The 22,577-nt window shown below is 34.0% G+C and overlaps 1 protein-coding gene across 2 annotated transcripts; it reads right to left on the reverse strand.

The window, feature by feature from the left end:
- Positions 1–11,652: 11,652 nt before the first annotated feature.
- Positions 11,653–17,078, reverse strand: LOC125210796 (squalene synthase-like). 2 transcript variants are annotated; one of them, XM_048110391.1, is made up of 15 exons: positions 16,863–17,078; positions 16,545–16,741; positions 16,004–16,046; positions 15,332–15,421; positions 15,135–15,210; positions 14,892–14,961; positions 14,577–14,720; positions 14,367–14,471; positions 14,103–14,249; positions 13,469–13,544; positions 13,148–13,236; positions 12,622–12,713; positions 12,483–12,528; positions 12,045–12,114; positions 11,653–11,954 (listed from the first exon to the last, which is right to left on the reverse strand). In XM_048110391.1, coding segments are annotated over exons 2-15 (1,245 nt in total). In that variant the 5' UTR covers positions 16,740–16,741; positions 16,863–17,078; the 3' UTR covers positions 11,653–11,952. The 2 variants fall into 2 exon arrangements, with proteins under 2 accessions (XP_047966348.1, XP_047966347.1); XM_048110390.1 differs by having other exon boundaries at positions 16,545–16,746.
- Positions 17,079–22,577: the final 5,499 nt, after the last annotated feature.

The raw sequence follows: 22,577 nt of genomic DNA on the forward strand, positions 1-22,577 counted from the left end.
ATATTAAAGTTATTTGGAAAAATCACGGGGGCGAAGAAGTGACTTGGGAAACTGAAGAAACGATGAGAAAGAACTATCCATATCTGCTTACGGGTTAATGATTTCATTGAGTAAACAAACAGAGAGAAAAATGAATTTTACGGACAAAATTCTTAAAGGGGGGAAGAATTGTGACATCCCCAACTCGAAACATACATCATTTTGCATATTGATATGGTTTTGTTTATCATTCCATTTATTTGTATAACTGCGCAACGAAAAAAAAAAGAAGATATATTTTATATATTTATATATAAAATACATGTGTATAAGTATTATAAATACTAAATAAATTAATAATTTAATGTGTGTGCGCATGTGTAATAACGTGTGTATATATGTACATGAGATAATATAGTACTACTATTATGTACGTACTAATATATTTATAGATATATAAATTTAGATATGTGCATGCTTTTTAGATAGATAGACTAAGATTATTTACATTAAATAAATATATGTGTGTACATGGACTATTAATAGAGAATTGTTGGTGGCATGACATTTGGCCAAACTTTAAATACGTGTAAGTGATTTAGCTCATGTACAACATGTATATCTATTAAATAAATTGATAAAGAGGCTAATCGGTTAAGCCGACTCTTTTATTTTTACAAATATATGACTGGAGTTGTAATTGAGAAGGGGGGAGAACAGAGGAGTTAGGAAGAAATAAAATTAAGGGTTGAAAAAAAAAAGAATGAAAAATAGCGTCTGATTCCTCCGGCTATACAAAGTTGCTGATGAAGAAAGGGAATTTGGGTGTTTGATTATTCGTTGTCATCTTGTTATAATCAGGTGTGTAAAAATTACACTTTTAATTTTACATGTGATATATGATTAATTGCTATGTGTTAAAGTGAAGTGAATAATTGGATTATACGATGTGATACTGATATGATATATATTTAATTGTGATGATGGGGATGTATGCTTGGTGCAATAAATATATTAATAGTATATTAAATTGATATGGATATGTGATTGGTGCAATAGATATGTTTTGCATTTGGTATTGGAATTAGTTGAATCATTTGATTAAAGAGGATCTGTGATAGTCATGTCTTGGATCTGAAATCATAGTGGATATATTGGGACCTTCGGGTCAATCATAGTGGGACCTTCGGGTCAAATCATATTGGTACTGCGGGTCAATTCAAAGTGAGACCTACGGGTCAAATCATAGTGGGACCTTCGGGTCAAATCATATTGGCATATTGAAAATCCCGGGCAGATACCAGGCTTGAACTATCACAGAATAATAAACTGAACAGAGTGGCATATGCATATGTATATGGATTTAATTTTAATATTTGTTGATTATTGTTATATATATTGGTTAAAGAACATGTTTGATTTTTGAGCTGTGGAATTAAAGGTAAGGTTAATAGACACTGAGTTGTGGCTCATATAAACCACTAATATTTTTCAGGAATAAGATACCAATGATGTGTGGGTTGATGTGAGTTACAGTTATTATAAGGGTCGGCGGCTGACGCGTTTTGGCAACCTTCTCCTCCTCATCATTTATGCATGTAGATAAATGTGTTATATATAGAGTGGTGAGAGGGTCCCACTACTTTCAGAATGTTTTGAAATATGTACTTGATAAATGTTGATTTTTGAAATTATATAATATGTGTGCTTTTGGAAATTTGAATTTATTTATAGCAAGTGCATAAGTCATAAGGGTTGGCGTGTAACATGTAATATGTTCATGGTCTCAATACTGATCAACACATATACTTCAAATTAAAAAAGAAAAGTGTAGCTATTGAAAACTACAAACTTAAGTAGATAATTCTTTTAATTAAAGACTAAAATCCAAATTTAATCTTTTACATTGCTCTAAAAATGTTTTTAGTCATTTACATTAAGTTTGATGCATTTTGGTCCCAAACAATATGTCTTATTCCAAAGTTAACATTTTTCGTTAAAAATAACGGTCAAACATGATTTAATTAAATTAGTGACTTAATTATATACATATAATTAAAATTAAGCTAACTAATTCAACATTAAAATTTATAAAATATTTTTACCTATATCACAATATATTAATAGTCATAATATTACCTCCATCCCACAATAAGAGTCATATTTCACTTATAAATGGTAAGTAGGCGTCACACTCTACCAACTTATTTCACTCATATTTTATTATAAAACTAATATATATAAGTGTGACTCATAGTCCACTAACTTATTCAACATACTTTTCCTTATATTTTTTAAAACTCATGCCCACAGCAAATATGACTCCTAATATGGACGGAGGAAGTATATTTTAATACATATAATAAAAAATATTAAATTGTAAAAAAAAAATTACCTAAAATAAATTGAATTAAAATTTATAATATTCACAAATTTAATTTTTATTATACGTAAAAAAATATAGATAAAATGTTTTATAAAATTAATTTAATTTTTATAAAATATTTATGGATTGTAAGTTACTAGTAATTTTTATTATAGGTAAAAAGTATTTTATAAGTTTTAATATTAAATTAATTAGGTTAACATGACTAATTATTTTCATAATTAAGTCTATAATTTGGTCAAACTGGTCAAATCATGTTTGACCGTTAAATTTAATGAAAAGGTTAACTTTGAAGCAAAACATATTGTTGAGACCGAAAGTAACAAATTTAATGTAAAAGACCAAAAAGTTTTTTTTTAACAAATGTAAACGACAAAATTTGAACTTTAGTGTTAATTAAATAATTGAACAAGTTTGTGGATAAGAAGATAAAAAATTATTAAGGTTGGGATTTTCGTGCTATTAAAATTGATTGTTATTATGGTAAAATTGATTTTGTGCATATCATGTCGTTATAAGATCGATCCGAGAAAATATCAACGATCGGGGGGGGGGGGTTTACATCAGCACGACAGTTGTATAGTGGTGTAATAACCTCAATATCCATGTCAACAACTAAGGAGTTGTTTGGGACTATCTGTTGAAAATGTAGAAGAAATTGGATGAAGAAACCTCCATCAATGGAGGATGAAGAAAATGTAAAATTGGGAAAAGCTGTCGATAGAGAGAGTGAAGAAGGAAAAGAGAAAATTTCACTATGGACTACATTTTTATTAATTGGTGATTACAAAAATACAGCCATTTATATAGGCTAGTAAAAGTAAGAAAATACCTATCTAATTATAAATTATTTTTCAATTTCAACGCTATCAATTTTGGAGTTGATCACAATATTTTGGGGTCGAATATACCAATTGGTTCATTTTTGTTTGGGGATTCTGCAGCATTGCTCTACAAGAAAGGGAGAATTGATTGCCAAGAGATTTGTGTAGGAGGGAGATGCTACAAACAACCTTTTTGATTTGGGGTGGTTGTTTGTGTGTTTTGGGGAGTTTGATAGCTTTGTTACTTCATGTCAAAACCAAGAAATTACGTGCTCGTAGCTAAGCTCTACTTCATGTTTTGGTAATTTTATGTTAAAATTACTCATTTATCTGTAATTTTTTTCCACCATAATTGAATTGTTTCATTTTTGATAAAAAAAAGTTTAATACATTTATTCTTTATTGCTTTATTCTTTTTATTCCCTTCGGTTATCTATTTTATTCTCTATATAATTATATTGTTCTCTTTTCACTTTTGACTCACTAAACTAAACCTCATATTATTAAATTTTATTTCCCAAAGAAATGCTTATTGCTTAGCATTATACTCCATCAGTCTCTTTGAAGAATAATTTCTTTTAAGCACGAATTTTAAGAAAAAATATGCTAAATTAGTTTATTTTAAGGATTATTAATTCATTTCTATAAGTCAGCTTATTTTTTGTTTTAATTTCAAAAGAAATAGATGTGAAAACTGTGAAATGTCTTCTTTGGCCTCTTGATTCTTGTTATAAAATGTTTATTTGGGGGCCTTCCAATGTGAAATATTGCTATTGTAATTAAATGTATATATAGAAACTCATCTGTACATAGAAAGAATTTGTTTTACATAATTAAATGATAGTAGTAGTATTTTATTTTTGGGAGCTAAAATATTTTGTGTATATTTACGCCTAAAGTCTTCTTAGGGTTAAGCACGTTTACATGATAAATAAATACTGGAGTAGGAGTATTATATAATGACACTATAGTTTTAGTCAAAATATAGATGGAAATATGTTGCGTATTATCGGCCAATAAATCGAATTATTTCAAACTCGAACTTATTGCCAATCAATTAGAGATAGCCACATTCACATTCTAAAGTTACAAAACAAACTTGATATCGTCATTCTATTATCCATTCTTTGTTGAGAAGGAACATTCGTCAATGATTGGATTGATGTGTAAACCAAGATTCCAAAATTTGGTCACAATTACTTAGAAAAATATGTAAATTAATCATTTCAAACCAATCACAAAATAAATGCCCATTGCATAACGGCACACTTGCGTAATTCCTTTTGTTTTTTTGTTGTAATGTTATTATTCGTTTCCAAATATTTATTTATTCTATCATTAATTTGGAGACGGGGTAAAATATTTAGCAATTTTTTTGGGATGGGATACTCAATTTTTTCAAGATGGATATCCATTGGAAATAGTTAATCCCTCCCTAAAATAATCATGTTTAAAATCACTCAATATTTCAAATTATTTTATATTAATTCAATTAAGTTAGATTTATTAGTATATTGAATTATAAATAAATAAAATTTAATTGTAATCCGGTTTCCGGTTAGGAACCGAAACCAGTTTTATATCAAAAGTTGGAACCACTACCGAAACCGGTTTACTGATTCCTCAATTAACCGGCCGGTTCCAATTCCAATTCCAATTTCAATTCCGGTTAATCGAGTATTAGAAATGGGTCACTCACCCCTTAAAAGGTCTTATAAGGGGCAGTGTTATCCACACTTTTATAGGTGAGCTAGGATCGTTACCAAGTCGATGTGAGACAAGATATTAAGAATTTTAACACTCTCCCTCACGTGTGGGCCGGAATGACACATCGGACTTCCATCACGTGGGTAGGTAAGAGAAGAGATAAAGAGATAAAATCCATCATCGACTTGGGTCAGCTCTGATTCCATATTACAAATGGGTCACTCACCCCTTAAAAGACATTATAAGGGGGAGGATTATCCACACTTTTATACATGAACTAAGTTCGTTACCAAGTCGATGTGGAACAAGATATTAAGAATATTAACATTGAGAACCGAGGAACCATTTAAACACCCCTCGTGTAATAGCACATTAACAAATTTTCTAAATTGGGTATCGGATTTTTTGGTTGGGTACCCGATTTGAGACAACGCGCACGTGCTGAAGTCACAAACATCCGAGTAAGTAAATCAATTAGCTATAATTTTTTTAAGATTTGATGTTGGGCTAAATTTTCTGTAGGCTCCTGAAAAATCGAAGCCCGACTGTTATCATTTTTTAAATAGATTAGGTTAGCAAGTACAATAATTACTTAAATTGGTTCATTCTATCTATAATTCTATCTATAGGTTGCGTTAGTGTGCTAACTAATTTACAGTAATAACTAATAACTTTCAATTCTGTGTATTAAAATTATCAACACAAAAACATAATTATATCAATACAACATTTAAATTCAAATATCAATACAAAGACATGGGTTTATCAACACAAGAGTGATAAGTTTAGGGTAGTGATAGAATGCAAATTCGTATATTGAACAAACTCTAAACTTTTCAACACAGTTGCATTAGGGTAAATCTTTTCCATGTAAATTGTATTTCTCTGCCTACTTAAGGGGCGTGTAATTCTTCATAGTTAGAACAAGTTGAATGAATAAAAACATATACTTTCAACATGGTATCAGAGCAAAGGCTCAGAACAAAATCATCATAGCCTGAGAATACCAAAATCTCGGCCATGGCAGATCAAGAAGACAACAAGGAGAAACCAAACAACACCGACGATGAGTCACGATTGAGGATGAGTAAGAATGTTACTCTGGCTGTCAAACTCAATGGATCCAATTACACCCTGTGGCAGAAGTTGATGAGAATAGCAATTGGAGGCAAGAGAGCACTCCGGCATCTCACGGGCATACCAGCGCCGCCAGAACCGGGGGCGAAGGGCTACACCGAATGGGAAGAAACTGACATGATCGTGTTCTCATGGATAATCGACAATATCGAAACTGATATTGTTGTCGACTTCGCGCACCACCGACTACGCAGGCGCTATGGGAGAGTCTATCTGTCACGTTTGCAAGCACCGCCGATCCTTACCTGTTGTACGATTTGGAGGAAAGAGCAAGTAAGATAGTTCAAGGAGAACAGGGACTCGAAACTTACTGGCGTCGTCTCCATGGGATCTGGATAGAGATAGATCGATATGAGAATCGCCCAATTGATTGCTACGACAAAGGAGTCGGCCAATTCCGGACGTATATAGGAACGAGACGCTTGTTCAAGTTCCTCACAGGATTGAACGAACGATATGATGGGATCCGGCGCGACATCCTCAAAGAAGATCCACTACCCTCAGCCGAAACCGCGTACGGACGAATAAAACGAGAGGCTACACGGCTCAAAATCATGCCGCCGACAGCAAACTCGAATTCTCCATCCGACACGGCTAACGACGACCCATCATCGGGTCAAGTGGGACTAGGGTTCACGGTCAGGAATCAACAACAACAACGCCCAAATCAACCACCGTCGCAACGGACCGCCACTCAACCGCCCAACCGCAGAGTAGGTTTCAAAACCGACAAATCCAGATTGTGGTGCTCACATTGTGCGAAGAATAAACATACCAGAGAGACATGCTTTCTCCTCGTCGGATTTCCGGAATGGTGGGATGAAAACCAAAAGGCCAAAGCTCGATTAGCGGTTGGAATCGAGGACGGCAACGGGTTGTTCCCGCAAGGGGGAGGCAATCGGGAGATCGCCGTCGCTCGTGGGAGGACGGGAGAAGCCGTCCAGCAGCCGGGCGGAGGCGGCAGGGCCGGCGAAGGGGGTGGAATCGGAGAGGCAGGATTTGGAGGTACCGGACCCCAATTTAATTTACAAATTGGACCCTCAAATGTTTATGATACTGAAATTAGACCCCATGGCATGAATTGTTCTCATTTTAGTCCTCTTAATTCTAAGCATGTGCAATTAAGACCTCATAATAGGGAAATTCAGATCAGGGCCCCAAAACTTTCTGAAAAATCCTTTTTTAGCCCTAATCGTTTTGCACTCTTAGAACATATTGGAATTGCTTGTGTTGCTCAAAATAAAATTGATCCAAAGGAGAGCGGGTGGATTTTTGATTGTGGAGCCACTGATACGATGTCTTATGATAAAAATGATTTTTCTGAATTTGATGGAGCAACCAAAAGCCATATACAAACTGCCGATGGAGAATTAACTGTTGTGGGTGGGAGTGGAACCATTGAAATTTCTCCTACCTTGAAACTCACAAATTGTCTCTATGTGCCCAAACTGTCCCATAAACTCATGTCTATTAGCCATGTGACGAAAGAATTAAACTGTACATTACTGATGCATCCAAACTTCTGTGTATTACAGGATATCAGGACGAGGAGGATAATTGGGCGTGGCACTGAGCGTCAAGGCCTCTATTATGTGGATGAGATTGCTCAACAAGGTGGCACCGCGATGCTTGCTCACGGATCTGCAAATCGGGAAGCTTGGCTGTGGCACCGCAGATTGGGGCATCCATCCTCGGGTTATTTAAAATTGCCTTTTCCGAAGTTTTCTCATTTTAAAAACATTACTTGTGAATCTTGCGTTTTGGCAAAAAGTCACAGACAATCCTTTAGATCTAATGATACTCGCGTTGAGACTATTTTTTCTTTAGTGCATGCTGATGTTTGGGATCCGGCTCCTATTTTAGGAGATCATGGTTTCAAATATTTTCTTATTTTTGTGGATGATTGCACTAGGCTGACTTGGATATATTTTCTAAAAAATAAATCTGAAGTTTTTGAAAAGTTTTCTCTTTTTTTTACAATGGTTCAAATACAATTCCAAGCCACTGTGAAAATCCTTAGATCCGATAATACAAGTTCTTTCAACCCTGACTAGTATTCCTACACCTCTCACTCTTCCGCTCAAAATCTTTGGATGTTCGGTTTATGTACATGTACCAAAACACGAAAGGAATAAGTTTTCTGCATGTGCTTTAAAATGTGTCTTCTTGGGGTATGGGATAAATCAAAAGGGCTATCGATGTTATCACCCGGGGTCTAGGAAGATTATAACAACCATGAATTGTAATTTCCTTGAAAGTGAGTATTTTTACTACACCCAACCTCGGGGTCAGGGGGAGAACGCTGTTCAGGGGGAGTGTGAAATAATTCGACCCCTCAGTTTGTCTGTACCGCATCCAAGCAACCCGATCGTGGAACTAACAGAGCAAGCTAGTGTCACCGCCGAGCCGGTCACGTCTGCTGTAGAGCCTCCTCAATCGCCTACGTCTCAATCCAATCCTCCTCCAGTGATATCTGAGGTAATTCCTGAAACTAGCTCAGATAATACAGTTATTTCCCCTGAAGAATTGTCCGATATCTAAAGGGGACGGCGGACCATGGGATTCTGTTCGAGAATCATGGACATCTGGAGATTCACGGTTTCACTGATGCTGACTGGGCAGGAAACCCAAATGACAGAAAGTCGACGGCTGGTTATTTCACCTTTGTGGTAGGAAATCTTGTTACATGGCGGAGCAAGAAACAGAAAGTGGTAGCCTTGTCAAGTGCTGAAGCAGAATTTCGAGGAATTAAGAGTGGACTGACTGAGATTCTTTGGCTGAAGAAATTGATGACAGAACTGGACTTCAAATCACAGAAATCGTGCAAGTTGTTCTGTGACAATAAGGTAGCAATCAGTATATCTGAGAATCCAGTCCAACATGATCGTACGAAGCATGTCGAGGTGGATCGACACTTCATCAAAGACAACATAGAGGCCAAGACAGTAGAACTCCCGTTTGTGAGATCTGAAGATCAATTGGCAGATATACTTACGAAAGCTGTTAATGCAAGAAGCTTCCATGAGATACTGGACAAGTTAAGAATGGGTCCCATTACTTAACTTGAGGGGGAGTGTTGGAAAGAAATCGGCTACAAGGAAGGGAAGATATTCTTGAGAATCATATAATAATTGTAATTGATACTTTCCTAGTTGCATTAGGGTAAATCTTTTCCATGTAAATTGTATTTCTCTGCCTACTTAAGGGGCGTGTAATTCTTCATAGTTAGAACAAGTTGAATGAATAAAAACATATACTTTCAACACAATGGTTAGAAGAGCATTTGGACACCATCTTGATAGGCAAATTCTGGTTTGAGTCAGACCTCCGAGTCCGGCTTGGCTCCTTGCCATATCTCCACCTTCTTTCGGACCTCGATGTCGCTGCATCCTATGATTGTGAATACCCGGATTCACATCATCCTTTCCTTCTTTTTGAAAGAATTTGTCCTTAAATCCGGTTCTTAGATTCATCTTTTGGACACCCGAATTCACATCATTCTTCTTATTGTCCGACTCCACAAGTTTGTTTCTGAATCCACCATTGTTTCACTTGATAGTCCCTAATTTATTTGGAAGCCAGTCTAGGTAATAATACAAATAATCTTAAGCACTGTTATCATCCTCTATTTGCACCCTATAAAACACATACTCCTATAGTTTCTTCATTTTGCATAGCATTTGATCTAGTGCATTGTTATTTCATCTCCATACTTAAATTGATAGTGAAAACGAAAATGAAACATCTCCTTCGTCTTCCATCTTCCTCCTTTTCTTCTACAATTATGATTAAACGTTTGCTATAGTGATATTTAATTTACGTATACAGTGTTGATTAAATCATATGCTTAATAGTTCATTAGTAATCTTGATTATTTGTTTTATAAATTTTTATAATCTTTTGAATACAAAATATAAATAGTTTCTATTCTTTATTTTCAATAATTTTTACATATTTCCTATATATTTCTTATTTTTATTTAATTTGTTTTAAATATATTTTCTTATTTTTGGAAATTACTTGGCCCGTGCATAGTACGGGTGGTAAAACTAATTTTTTTTTTTAAATTGCGAGCACAGTGCGAGTGCTCGCAATATTCCGAGCACATACATGGTGCTCGCCATTCATAAATAAAAGAAATTTACTTAATTAATATTCTAAAATGATAGTACTAGAATAATATAATGGAAGTTTTAATAACTTCAATAAATAGTTTGAATAATTATACATTGAATAATTATACAAGTCTTTTTAATTCCTGAGCACATTTGAGGTGGTAGGGAATTGCCGAGCACATGACAAGTGGTCGCTACTTTTTGAAAAATATTTATAAATAATTCACATTGAATATTTATACAAGTCTTTTTTTTTTCTCCGAGCACATTTGTGGTGGTAGAGATTTCCCGAGCACATTTTTGGTGGTAGGGAATTGCCGAGCACATCACAGGTGGTCGCTACTTATGAAAAATATTTATAAATAATTCACATTGAATAATAATACAAGTCTTTTTTTCTCCGAGCACATTTTTGGTGGTCGATATTTGTGAAATTTTTTTATAAACAATGCAATTGTTATATTGTTAATTATAACCAATTAATTGTCAATTATAATGTTATTTTTATCAATTTCCCAAGCACGGTATATGTGCTTGGAAAATTCCGACCACCAAGGATATGCTCGCCTTAGTCAAATTATTTAGCAATCACCTGAGCTAAGCACAGTGAGTTGTTAATATTTTTAGGAACAATGCCGAGCACCGTAACTATGCTTGGCAAATTCCAAGCACATATACGGTGATTGTCAGTGTGCTTGCTGGCACGAACGTGCTCGATGCATCGAGCAGCGCTGTGCCAGCGGCGGCGGCGGTGCATCACGCCATCGGCACAGACGCCTTAAGACATGCAATGAAAATATTGTTGGGAGTCAGAAAATGAAATATTTAATTGGACTTATAGCATTAACTCTAAGAGGGACTTTTGCCTTTCTAATAATCATCTCCTAATAATATTTTGTGTGTATAAAAACATGATTCGGTGCTGGTGTCTCTATACGGCCTAATTCTTCTGTGTGAAAGCCCAATGCTCCCTCTCACCAGTTCAGTAGTTTTGTCGTGTATATTCCTCCCGTGCCCAAAAAAAAAGGCTAAGTTAAATAACACAAGTTTTAATTCATAATTGTAAAATAGGAGAGAAGAAAAATATGGTGAGCTTTTGGATCAATATTATTAGTACTCTGTATTTAATTCTTTAAAACTTTTTATATTTTGAAATTGGTATAATTTTGATAAACGATCCAAAATGATAAAACTAGTCTATTTTATACCGACAGAGAAAGTAAAGTTACATGAATTAAAATTCAAGGTACGCATTCATTTTTATTTTGATTTTTTAACATAATATTTTCATTACATAATATTGCAATCCAAACATACTTTCAACTGTACAAAAATTAACAATTCAATCAAACAATTTATCTTGAGTCAAAACTCAGTCTCGACTTATCACATATTGTATCTCCTTATCTTATTTAAAAGATCGAACATCATTCGACAGTATCTCTAACGAGAACCTCGAAGCTGGGCCGCCTTAATAGTAATTATTGATAAATCGAAAGACTACTTGAGAAAATCACTGTCTACATTTCAAAACATGGTGTTTGAAACCAGGGACCATGAACAAGAAGTGAGGTTCAGTACACAGTGGCACATTATTTGCTTTATAAAACTATATAATTGGGTGCAAACATTAGACAAAATAGGAACACACTACATGGTACATTCGTGCCAGTTTCTTCCCGGCTTATGCCTACATACATTCCAGGAACCGAGCTCGCCTGAGAGGTGAAACACTTGTATATCACGAGACATTTACTGTGATTAGCAACTGGTATTAAGTTTTTCCATGAAAGTACGAAACTAATCCTGCATATTGAGAGCAAAAAAATGAGCAACAAGTCGAGGTTGAGGTCATTTTTTTGAGTAAACGACATGGACAATAAAAAAAAAACTTACATATATAGGTTGGCCGATTGGCTGATAGGTAAGCTAGAAGAATAGCGATTATGACGAAGATGGCAGCGATCTGCATTAGATTCACACATAATGATTTGAGCATCATCTGTTGGATATAATACTGGTTCATTTCGAAAGTTATGAGTTCGACATATTATAGAACTTTAATGACATTAAAACTAGTATATTTGTTAAATTTACAATATGTTTGTAGGCTGAATTGAGGCATTTTTTTAACATTAAGGAAAATTGAGCTTCATGGGGCATATAAAACATACTGAGCATGAATATTTCAAATTTGTTTTTAGGTTTTCTCCTTAAAACGAATAAAGTGTAGCATGGATCAAGGAGTTGGTAAAAAGTTTCTCTCGAGTCTGACCACTTTGAATAGTTTTTTGCATATACGAACGATAGGAAAAGAAGGTGACGAAAACTAACCATAGTTGCATTGTATCGCGGCTTGCTCTGGATAATGTAAGAATTCCTGGCAAAGAAGAAAAGGAATTGCTATAAAAATGAGAGGAAGAGCGTATACTTACAATGTAGGTGATTAGAGAGGGAGGGCAAGGTAACTAACCTTTGACCTAGAGTTCCAGAGTTCCTGCAAAGTTTCAAGATTTTCTCCAAGTTGTCCTTGGTCTTTCTGGCATTAGGGTCGGCATCATCAACCTAGAAAGTTCAATAAGACAAAAGGTTTTTAGCAACACGAGACGAGAAACCAATCACACAAAGGTTCGCTGAGTTAATTTTGCAACAAAAAAAAAAAACATAACATTCAGAAGTTTGCCTACTGTATGGACCACAGGAATCTTCAAGCATTAAAATGGTAAGCAGGACTTAAGTAACATGATTGTCGGACACAAGATTCCGTTCTTCAATTGTATTTGGATGAAAAAATATAATGGTTGCGACTTAATTGCAAATAATAACATCATCAGTTTCAGTCCATATGACGACCATAAATTTAATAAACTCAACATTTTGCAATCTCATATACAAACAGTAAAGTTTGTTTATATAAAATTGTTATATCACAGATGCTAATAGGAAATCATTTAAACACAGGATTCTGAAAAATCGTCACTATTGGATAACACTCGTACCTTTGATTTCAGCATAAGAGAGAAGTCATAGAAAGCCCCATAAACGTCTGACATAGTTTTAGTTCGGTCAATGACTTTCGCGGTCAAACCTGGGACAAGAAACACCAGATGTCAAGAGTTTATCAGTGTCTGAGCATATATTATGGGCCATATGAATAGTTTCAAAAACAGTGGAAGATGGAGTCAGTGATCATCAATCAGTAAGGAGTAGGCCAAATTTAAATTTCAAACGTTCAATGGAAAATCAGTTTTATCGCTAAGTTCGTTATTTATTGCAATACTTTATATTCATTACCAGGTAAGAAAGCTTTAGAAACTTACCACGCCTCATTTTCACAACGCCTCTGAACACTTGAATGTTGTTGTAGCACAAAGCCAATGTCCCAATTGCCATGATCTGGTATATTATTTGATATAAAAATATTAGATGTTTACAACTGATAACATGAATACAAGGTCAGAGTCCAATCCAAGATATAGATGCATCATGTCTAACCAGCATGTATATAAACATAACCACATAGGTTTTCAGATAATTTCAATAGTAAAAACGAATTCTAAATCTTTAGTCGTTTTTTTTATTTAAAACTTTCTATCCATATTCTAAAAGCACCAATTCGGCCACAGAAAACATTAACCGATACCAGAATATGGATTTCTGATTCCCTCAAATCATTTACGAGCAGGAAACATCAGACACAAGATAACAGATAGCCACGTTTCATGATTTAATATGCCACCATAGCATTGTCCACCAGCAATTACAGGTATATGAATGACAAACTGATGCAGAAACATAGATATGCATGCAGGAGGGAACTATCAAACCATGAGCCAAAGTATTCCAGCTCATCGTACGCAAATATAAATATGATGCTTCAGTGTGAAGGTTCCCAAGAAAAACGTACTTTCATATAAAATATATGAAAAAAGTTATAAAATACTTAATATCTACCTGGGGAATTGCACAAAAACGAAAGATAGCTGGATCTCTTAAAGCATGCATGTACGTCAAGCAATCTTCAACATGTGTTAAGGCATTTGTAACCATGTCATTCAGGCAGTGCACTGACTTAACTGAATTTTCCTCATACTTCAAGTCCTAAGAGAGCAAAAAACAAAAATTACGGATCAGAATACAATTTACTTAGCAGTAACACTGCTCTTGAGCAACTAAGTTGTATACTTGAAAGATCTATCGAGATGAAGCTATTAATACCTCAAGTTTGTTAGCATATTTACTCCAAATTTCACGAGGCCAGAACATTCGCGACTTTGGTATCTCATTAATATCCTCCAAATAATCTCTAATAATATTAGTTTTCTGCAATTGTGAAAAAATGTAAACAAAAAATTAAGAGTTAGATTGCGAGAGATACCTAAATTTTAGCGTGTAGTGCACATAATGCTGAAAACAATAGATCGGTACCTGAAGAAATAAACCCATTGAGTTGGAGATAGAATCAGATGCCAGATCTTCTTTTCCTGAGGCATGGAACAGCTTTGACAAACCTAGTCCAACAAGTCCAGCCACATAGTGACAATATTCATCATAATCATCAACTGTTTCTACCTGGCAAGACAAAGAGGTCCAATAATGTGTCAAAATTCCTGAGTCATGTACTGTATTATGTATTTCATAAATTCGTTCACATATAATGACAACAGAGAGAGTGTTGTTAATAATCTCACAGCTATTTCAAAATAGCTAAGCAACCGCGCTAAAATGATATTTCTGGCATACCTCCTTGCATATAAACTTTGCCATTCCTTCACCCATTCTCATTGTAATATTCTCAATTGCCTCCTGATAACTGCAAAAGCAAACAGTAATTATTATTCATGTAACAACAAGATTGCATGTGATGTGGAATAATGAACATGGGGAGCATATCATTTTTCTTAAGCAGTTAAGTTGAAATTAGCTTCAACTGCCAGAGAAATCTGTAATGTTAACATTGGGTAAAAGAAATCACTAGTTAAATACCCTTTTCCAAGCTCCAGAAAAGCGACAGAAACATGATGAAACTCATCCATGAGAACTTTGTACTCTTTTGTACCACCTGTCAAGGATCAGATTTGTTTATTATATCCATGTGTTATGAAAAACTTAAAGCATGTTATCACTTTGAAACTAAGATGGTGACTGAAAGAGCACGTCAGTTATAAAAAAGAGAAACTCACATGAGAAATGCCATTCTGAGTTATATATGTGCTGATGAAATGCCTTCAAAATAGGTACTTTAACTTCTGCTTCTATGCTTGTATCATCCTCTGTCAAATTAACAAAAGTGCATAATATAGTAACTTAAATTGTCCCAATGGAATAATATCGATCCATAAACACCAGAAGAATGACAATTGGCATGGACAAATAAAACTGTATCCTTTAATAGTAAGATTTCTAAGACTGGAATCTCCAGAGAGATCATGAGGTAGCAAATGTGCTGTGATTAGAAAATTGGCTTAATGTCTGAGCAGTAAGAATCAAGTACCGTCTCTTTTCTAAAATACATTAAATTAAGAAATAAGGAGAATCCCGTGGAGAAGAAAAGAATATGTTGTTCCGGTAATCGATCATATGGCATGTTGAGGTTTACGACGGTAAACAGGATCACTGTATGTGCACGGAGATATTGTTCCTAGGAGGTAAGCACTCAACCAATAAGCTAACTGACCAACAGTAGAGTTAAAAGCTCCATAAAGATTCTCAAAATTATCAGCAGCAATCACAACATAAAAGAATTTAAACAATAGTAGTGTAAAGAGCATTGCTACAGATAAACCACACAAATCTCTTCCACATAGTATAAAAAACAACTACATACAAAAGCATATGTAAGTAAAAGAGCATACCAACTGTGTCAAGCGCTCGAAGAACCAAATAGAATATGCATACCTGAAAGATTAAAAAAAAGAGCACATTAACGTATTATCAGCATATCATTCTTTCATCCTGAACCTAAGCATCTTTGGACAATTCACTTCTAGTCTATAAAAATGATGGACAATCACCTTTAATAAACACAAAGGTAACTTACTGTCTCCCCCATTCTATTTATATATATGCAATATATTAAACATTGAACTAATAATATGTGAGTCGTTGACTTAAGTGTTATCCGATGAGTTCTATCTATCAGCTAAATAAGTCTTAAGCTAACCTCAAGCCTTTTTAACTCGTGTTTACAAGAACAAATTTCATGGAGTATATAATTATTCAAACAGTGAGAAATTAGCAAGTTTAGATCTACTATTTTTTATCACAACATTACCTATTAAACACACCAGATTATGACTATGAGGACACAGCGAGCGCATAAACACCAAATTAAACAACTATTTGACGTAGTAGTACAATTTTTCAAAAAAGTAGATCAAAACGAAATAAACTTACAGCATCACGAAGATCAGTATCGAGCTGCTGAATAACGAGAGCGAAACTTCTAGACACTTTATGAAGCATTGAATAGCAGAACGCCCAATGCGGCTCCGCCGGGATCTGCTTCTCAGCCTGCCGCGCCGCCAGCTTCAGTTTCACCAACGGATACAAATCCTCCGGATGCTTAAAAATCGCCCGCAAATTCGCCATTTCTACACTGATCAACACCAAATCTATTAGAAAATAAAAAATTTCTCCGCAGCTGATACAAACGTCCGAGCAATTCAGCAAAATCATCCAATTAATAACAATTGACACAGCATTGAGCACTACCTGTGGATTCCGAGAGTTATTTAGCTTTTCTATATTCTGAAAATGTTGAATCCAGTAACGATCGAGCGCGAACTTTATACGCGAGTTGTGGTGACGAATTTTGTGCGTGTTGCGGAAAAATGCGAGCTTACAAAAACGACTTTTGTATATTCAATGCGCAGTAATTGCTGTTGAAGTAGCTAGTGCGTGTAATTGTGTGTGGGGTTTGAAGCGGAATTAAAGAGCCTGAAATCTTTGACGAAAGTTTATGTAGTTACGCTGTTTACCACTTCTTTTCTATTTTCTACTTTTAAATAATAATCTGAAATGCAAATGGCGGGCTGAGGGTATTTTCGGATTAAATTGAAAGTATTTTATCAAATGAGTTATTAATTTATTGCTTGTTTATAAAAATTGGTAATGATTTGGGGGATTAAATGAGAGTTGTCTATTTTTGCCGCATGTATTTTATGCAAGATCGTTTAAGTATTTTGAATTTTATTATCTTGACATTCAATACAATAAATATATGTGACCAAATTTTGTATAACTAAAAATTAATTTATGTGAGAAAAAATCAGTTTATTTATGTCTTTAATTAAAACATATGGGCACATGTATAGTACATAGAACGTGTATAATACTCTGGTCATATATTAATATTTTTGTATAAATTTTATACTTTTTCGGAACCATAAAATGTAATTAATGCATACTTTAATTTAAATTTTAAAAATAATATAGAGGCAATTCAAATATTAAAAGAAAATTGAAAATGAGGCTGAAGACTAATCAAGTTTTTTTTACTTATTCACTAACTACGAGTACATCAAATTACTAATAGTATAACCTTTTTTGGTTATGACAACATTTGATTGTTTATCGTCACTTCATTCAATACTCCTATTAAATACAGTTAGACTGTTGGATAATGGAACACTGTGTTATAAAGTAATTGACCTCATAAAATATTTTAGCTTCTATTTTATGATGAAAATTCTCAATGAGTATAGTAATTTTTATATTACTCCTGGCACAACTAGATTGGGTTAAATTAAGGTTCACAAATATTTAAATTTAGAAGCGAAATTATAACTTATTTGGCCAAATTTCGGATTCTGCATTTTTAATTCATAATGAATTCTATGAATGATATACATACAGTTAAACAGCCATGAAGAGTGAAAAACAAATTTAAGGAATGTAGTTCAAAAATGTTAGTGTCTTTCGTCAATAATTTTCAACTGCAAATAGTCTACTTTGTAATTGGTGGCTAATAATCTTCCCTGGGTTCAATTAAGGAAATAGTCCAAAATTGTCAGTGTTTATCGTCAATAAATTTTAACTGCAAATAGTCTATTTTATAATTGGTGGCTAATAACTTCCCTGGGTTCAATAATTATACAAAATGTAAACGTCTGGTGCTGATTTTAGGTGGGTTTAGATAAATATAAGAGCATCCGCAATGGTGCTTAGGCCAGCTATTCTCTCTTGGTGTGGTCAACGGACTGCGATGACCCGCCGACCGCCTGCCTTTCCCCTCGTTCTTTTCGCGTCCCGCTCGCCGGAACGGGAGTATCCATCCTCAGATCGATCCCCATATCATGCAATGACAAGGTCATCGCCAATGAACCCGTCTCCCGGGTCGACGTGTGAGACGGCCGCAAAATCAAGTGGGGCTCGATATACCGTGTCCTCCTAGTGCCCCTGAACCCCGGCATCCCGCCCTCGCCATATCATCCCCATCATTTGTGCCGATCCGGCATCTGAACTCGTTGTTATGATCCATCGCTCGATGATGCTCTTGTACGGAAAGTTAGAGAGAGAAAACTCGTTAAAACAAGTGGTGCAAATGAAAATGAAACGAAAATCGCGTTTATATAGGTTTTTTTTAAAAAAAAAAAAAAACAAAAATCGGCGCTGGCCGATCGCTGGCCGATCGGGCCGCCACAATGGCGGCTAGCGATCGCCGCGGCGACGCCACCACGCCAAGCGCGCGCGATTTCTTCTCGCTCGCTGCAATGGTTCGGCTTGCCGCTAGCGACCATTGCGGATGCTCTAAGAGCATCTCCAATGCTAAATAGGCCGAATAGGCAGCCATTCTCTCTCCCTCGTCACGCGCGCACTAAAATCTACCCACATCAGATTTAGGCCAGCCGCAATAAAAATAATTCAAAATATACAACATTTACGGAATTAAAATTACGATTAAATTACGGAATTAAATTTACGACACATATACGCGAAAATAAATCCATTCCATTCAAAAAAAATACAAAGATTTAAAAAAAATGCGGGCGATAGGGGATCGCCCTGCGCCTTGCGCCCGCTCTCTCCACCGGGCCGGGCGACCAGCAAATGAAGGAGGGATGGAAACTCCTCAAGATCCGGGGTGGTCGTGGGATCCACCGTGCCGCGCGCGTAGTCGCCGATAGTTCGCCTGCTTCTTCGGCCACCCGGCCGCACCCCGCACGTAACTTCTCGAAGTCCTTCGACCATTGGAGATGCTCTAACTAAAAGTTTCAATTTGATACGTTGAAATGTGTTCACACCTTTGATTTTAAAAAAAAGTTTTTCCTCTCAAATTAACAAATCAGAATTTGATTCATCAATAGTATAGAAGTAAAATGATAAACTAAACCGATTATTTTTATAAGAAAAAAAAAGGTGTTCACACTTTTGCTATATTCAACGTATTAGACTTTAGAATTATTGCAATTTATTGAAAAAGGGAAGAAAATCGGTAAAATGTTGAAATAAGTGTAAACAATAGTCGCTTTCTATTTTATTATAATATTTAATAAATAATTAAATACTCCATAATTTAAATCTTAATTATGAATTTTGTTAATATAATGTAATATTAATTGGGAATGTTACGGATTTATCATATTTTAGGGTGGGTGTAAATAATAGGAGTATTAAACTACTATAGTGAAAAAATCGATCGATCGAGGCATTCTAATATTTTTTCCAAGTATTTGTAGGAAGCACGTTGTAATAATCATCTTATAATTAATATTAAAATGATGGCTTATTAATGTATTCTCATGAAATTAAATGGCATACTAGGACATGCAATAAATATTTGATCAAAAGGCTACATCAACCACACCTTTAGATTAAAATATTCAAGAATTTAATATTTTTCAGAAATATTTTAAATACCCCAAAAAAGAATTAATGTTTATTTCTAAAGGATTATACATCTAACACGGCTACATAGTTTTGGTCTTTTGTCTTATAATAAGAATAGTAAATTTTACTGCACCTCGTTGGGGCCAATGGCGGCATCGAGCTCTTGTCACTCGTCACCTCATGTCCTCACATTTAGTTGAGAAATAGTGATATCTAATTAAATTAGTGTTTAATTGGAATATTAGTTTCATTAAATTTAGTGATTAAGAGAGAACATTTTTTTTGGTCCACGAACTTTGCCAAAGTATCATTTTAAGTCCGTGAACTTTAAAAATATCATTTCAGGTCCATCAACTATGAGTTAATATCATTTGAAGTACTTTTTTACTATTTCCAAGTTTTTTCGGACAAAAATATCCTTGATATCTTTAAGGGTATATATTTTTAATAAACTTATCCTATACTCATATTTTTTTATAAATATCTTTACTATATATTTTTGATGAATTTTCTAAATATAATTTGACCTTCAATATTATCACTTAATTTTGTGACATGCAAGAAAAGATCCTTATTCAATTTTTTATTATTGAAGAAAAGTTCTTTATTCTATTTTAAAATTCTTTAATATAAAAAATTGAAGAAAAACAATTTTACTTGCATGTCACATAATTAAATGATAATATTGAAGGTCAAATTATATTTAAAAAATTCATCAAAAATATATTGTAAAGATATTTATAAAAAATATGAGTATATGATAAGTTTATTAAAAATATATACCCTTTAAGTTATCGAGGGTATTTTCGTCCTATAAAACTTGGAAGTAGTAAAAAAGTACTTCAAATGATATTAACTCATAGTTGATGGACCTGAAATGATATTTTCAAAGTTCACGGACTTAAAATGATACTTTGGCAAAGTTCGTAGACTAAAATTGATGTTCCCTCTAAAACTAAAAACTAAAAACTAACTAATTTTGCTAGTGTACTAAAATGATACAGTAGTACTCCCTCCGTCCCATAAAAGTTGAGTCGTATTCCTTTTTAGTCCGTCCTAACAAAATTGAGTCATTTCTTTTTTTAACTAAAGACAAAACATCTAATCACTCTTATTTTATTCCATCATTTACTTTACTCTCTTTTATCTTTCTTACTTTTTTCATCTCTCCTATTTATTTAATATAAATTTTTAATCTCCATGTCCAAAAGTTTTATCTCAATTTTTATGGGACGGAGGGAGTAAAAAAAAGAGACCTACTAAATATTGCAGGCACGGCCGCACGGTTTGATAAGTGTGAACAAGAAAAACACGTACTCCATATTGAACGACCATTGTCGATTAAAATAATATTTAAAGATTAATAAATATATTCACCTTTAATTTGGGGGTCGATTGAAATAATAGTAATTAATTAATAAATATATTCACCTTTAATTTGACTGTAGTGCGTAATAAGTTTGAATAAGGGTGACGATGACTTAATTATTGATCATTTGCCTTAGTTCATTCAGATTGACTAAAAATTACCTGTTTTAATCAATTAGGTGATTAATAATTCAATATGGGAATTATTTTATCAAAAGTCAGGACAAAGAAACTTTCTACTTTGCACAGTAAAACAGTACTGTCATTATTAATTAATTATATAATGCATGTCTCTTTGATTTAATTACATGCAGGAAAACGTATGAAAAACGTTGAATTTTCTTGGATTAAAAAATGTACTACTATAATCAAACAAAGAGCGATTATTATAGTAGTAATAATTATTAGTGTAATTATCTGTCAATTTGTTGTCATGGTCAAAGGGAGCTCCCCAAGTTGGACTAAAGCATGTTAAATTAAATTTAAAAACCAAAATGAAAATTTGTTGTCATCGATTTCACACTTCTCATCACCGACTTTATAATGAAAATTTTGCCTATTGTTATTTAAGTCAGAGCTTTTCTTTTTCGAACTTGCATAACAAATTAATACTTTTAGTGGAAAGTTCAAATCATAAATAGGATACTTTTACAAACGAAAGTTATAAATAAGATATTTTTACAAATCATTGAGGTTTTGTCACCAATTATAAAATTAGGTCGTTTAGCATAACGACTCGCGCGAATCGATATTATGAGTGAATACTAAGACAATTAGATTATGCTTTGAGTCAGAAAAAATTCAGAAGCACTAGACCATGTTATACAGTGCAAAAAACAATAAAAATAAAATTGAAGGTGAAATAAATTACTAATAAGTTGGGAAAAAATGTATTGAAATTGCACTTGATGTAGCTATGAAGCCAAGAACTTAGTACTGTATTGATTATAGGAAATCAAAGTATATCTAAAAATATATAGCAACATTGATTGAATTAATGTAATAACATGGTTAATCGATAAGCTATCAAGATTGGGTGTCACAAACTTACATAGACAATTATTTTGGTAATCAATCATAATTTATAATCTGAATTACCACATAGACAATGATTTATGATTGTTTATATGGCAATCGATTGTTACATAACCCGTAATATTAGGGCGTTTTTGATAAATTAGTAATACCAAGATAAAGAATTATATATGGACATTTCTAATTGTTTGATAT

Source organism: Salvia hispanica, chromosome 3, assembly GCF_023119035.1.
Source record: "Salvia hispanica cultivar TCC Black 2014 chromosome 3, UniMelb_Shisp_WGS_1.0, whole genome shotgun sequence".
Lineage (NCBI taxonomy): Eukaryota > Viridiplantae > Streptophyta > Magnoliopsida > Lamiales > Lamiaceae > Salvia > Salvia hispanica.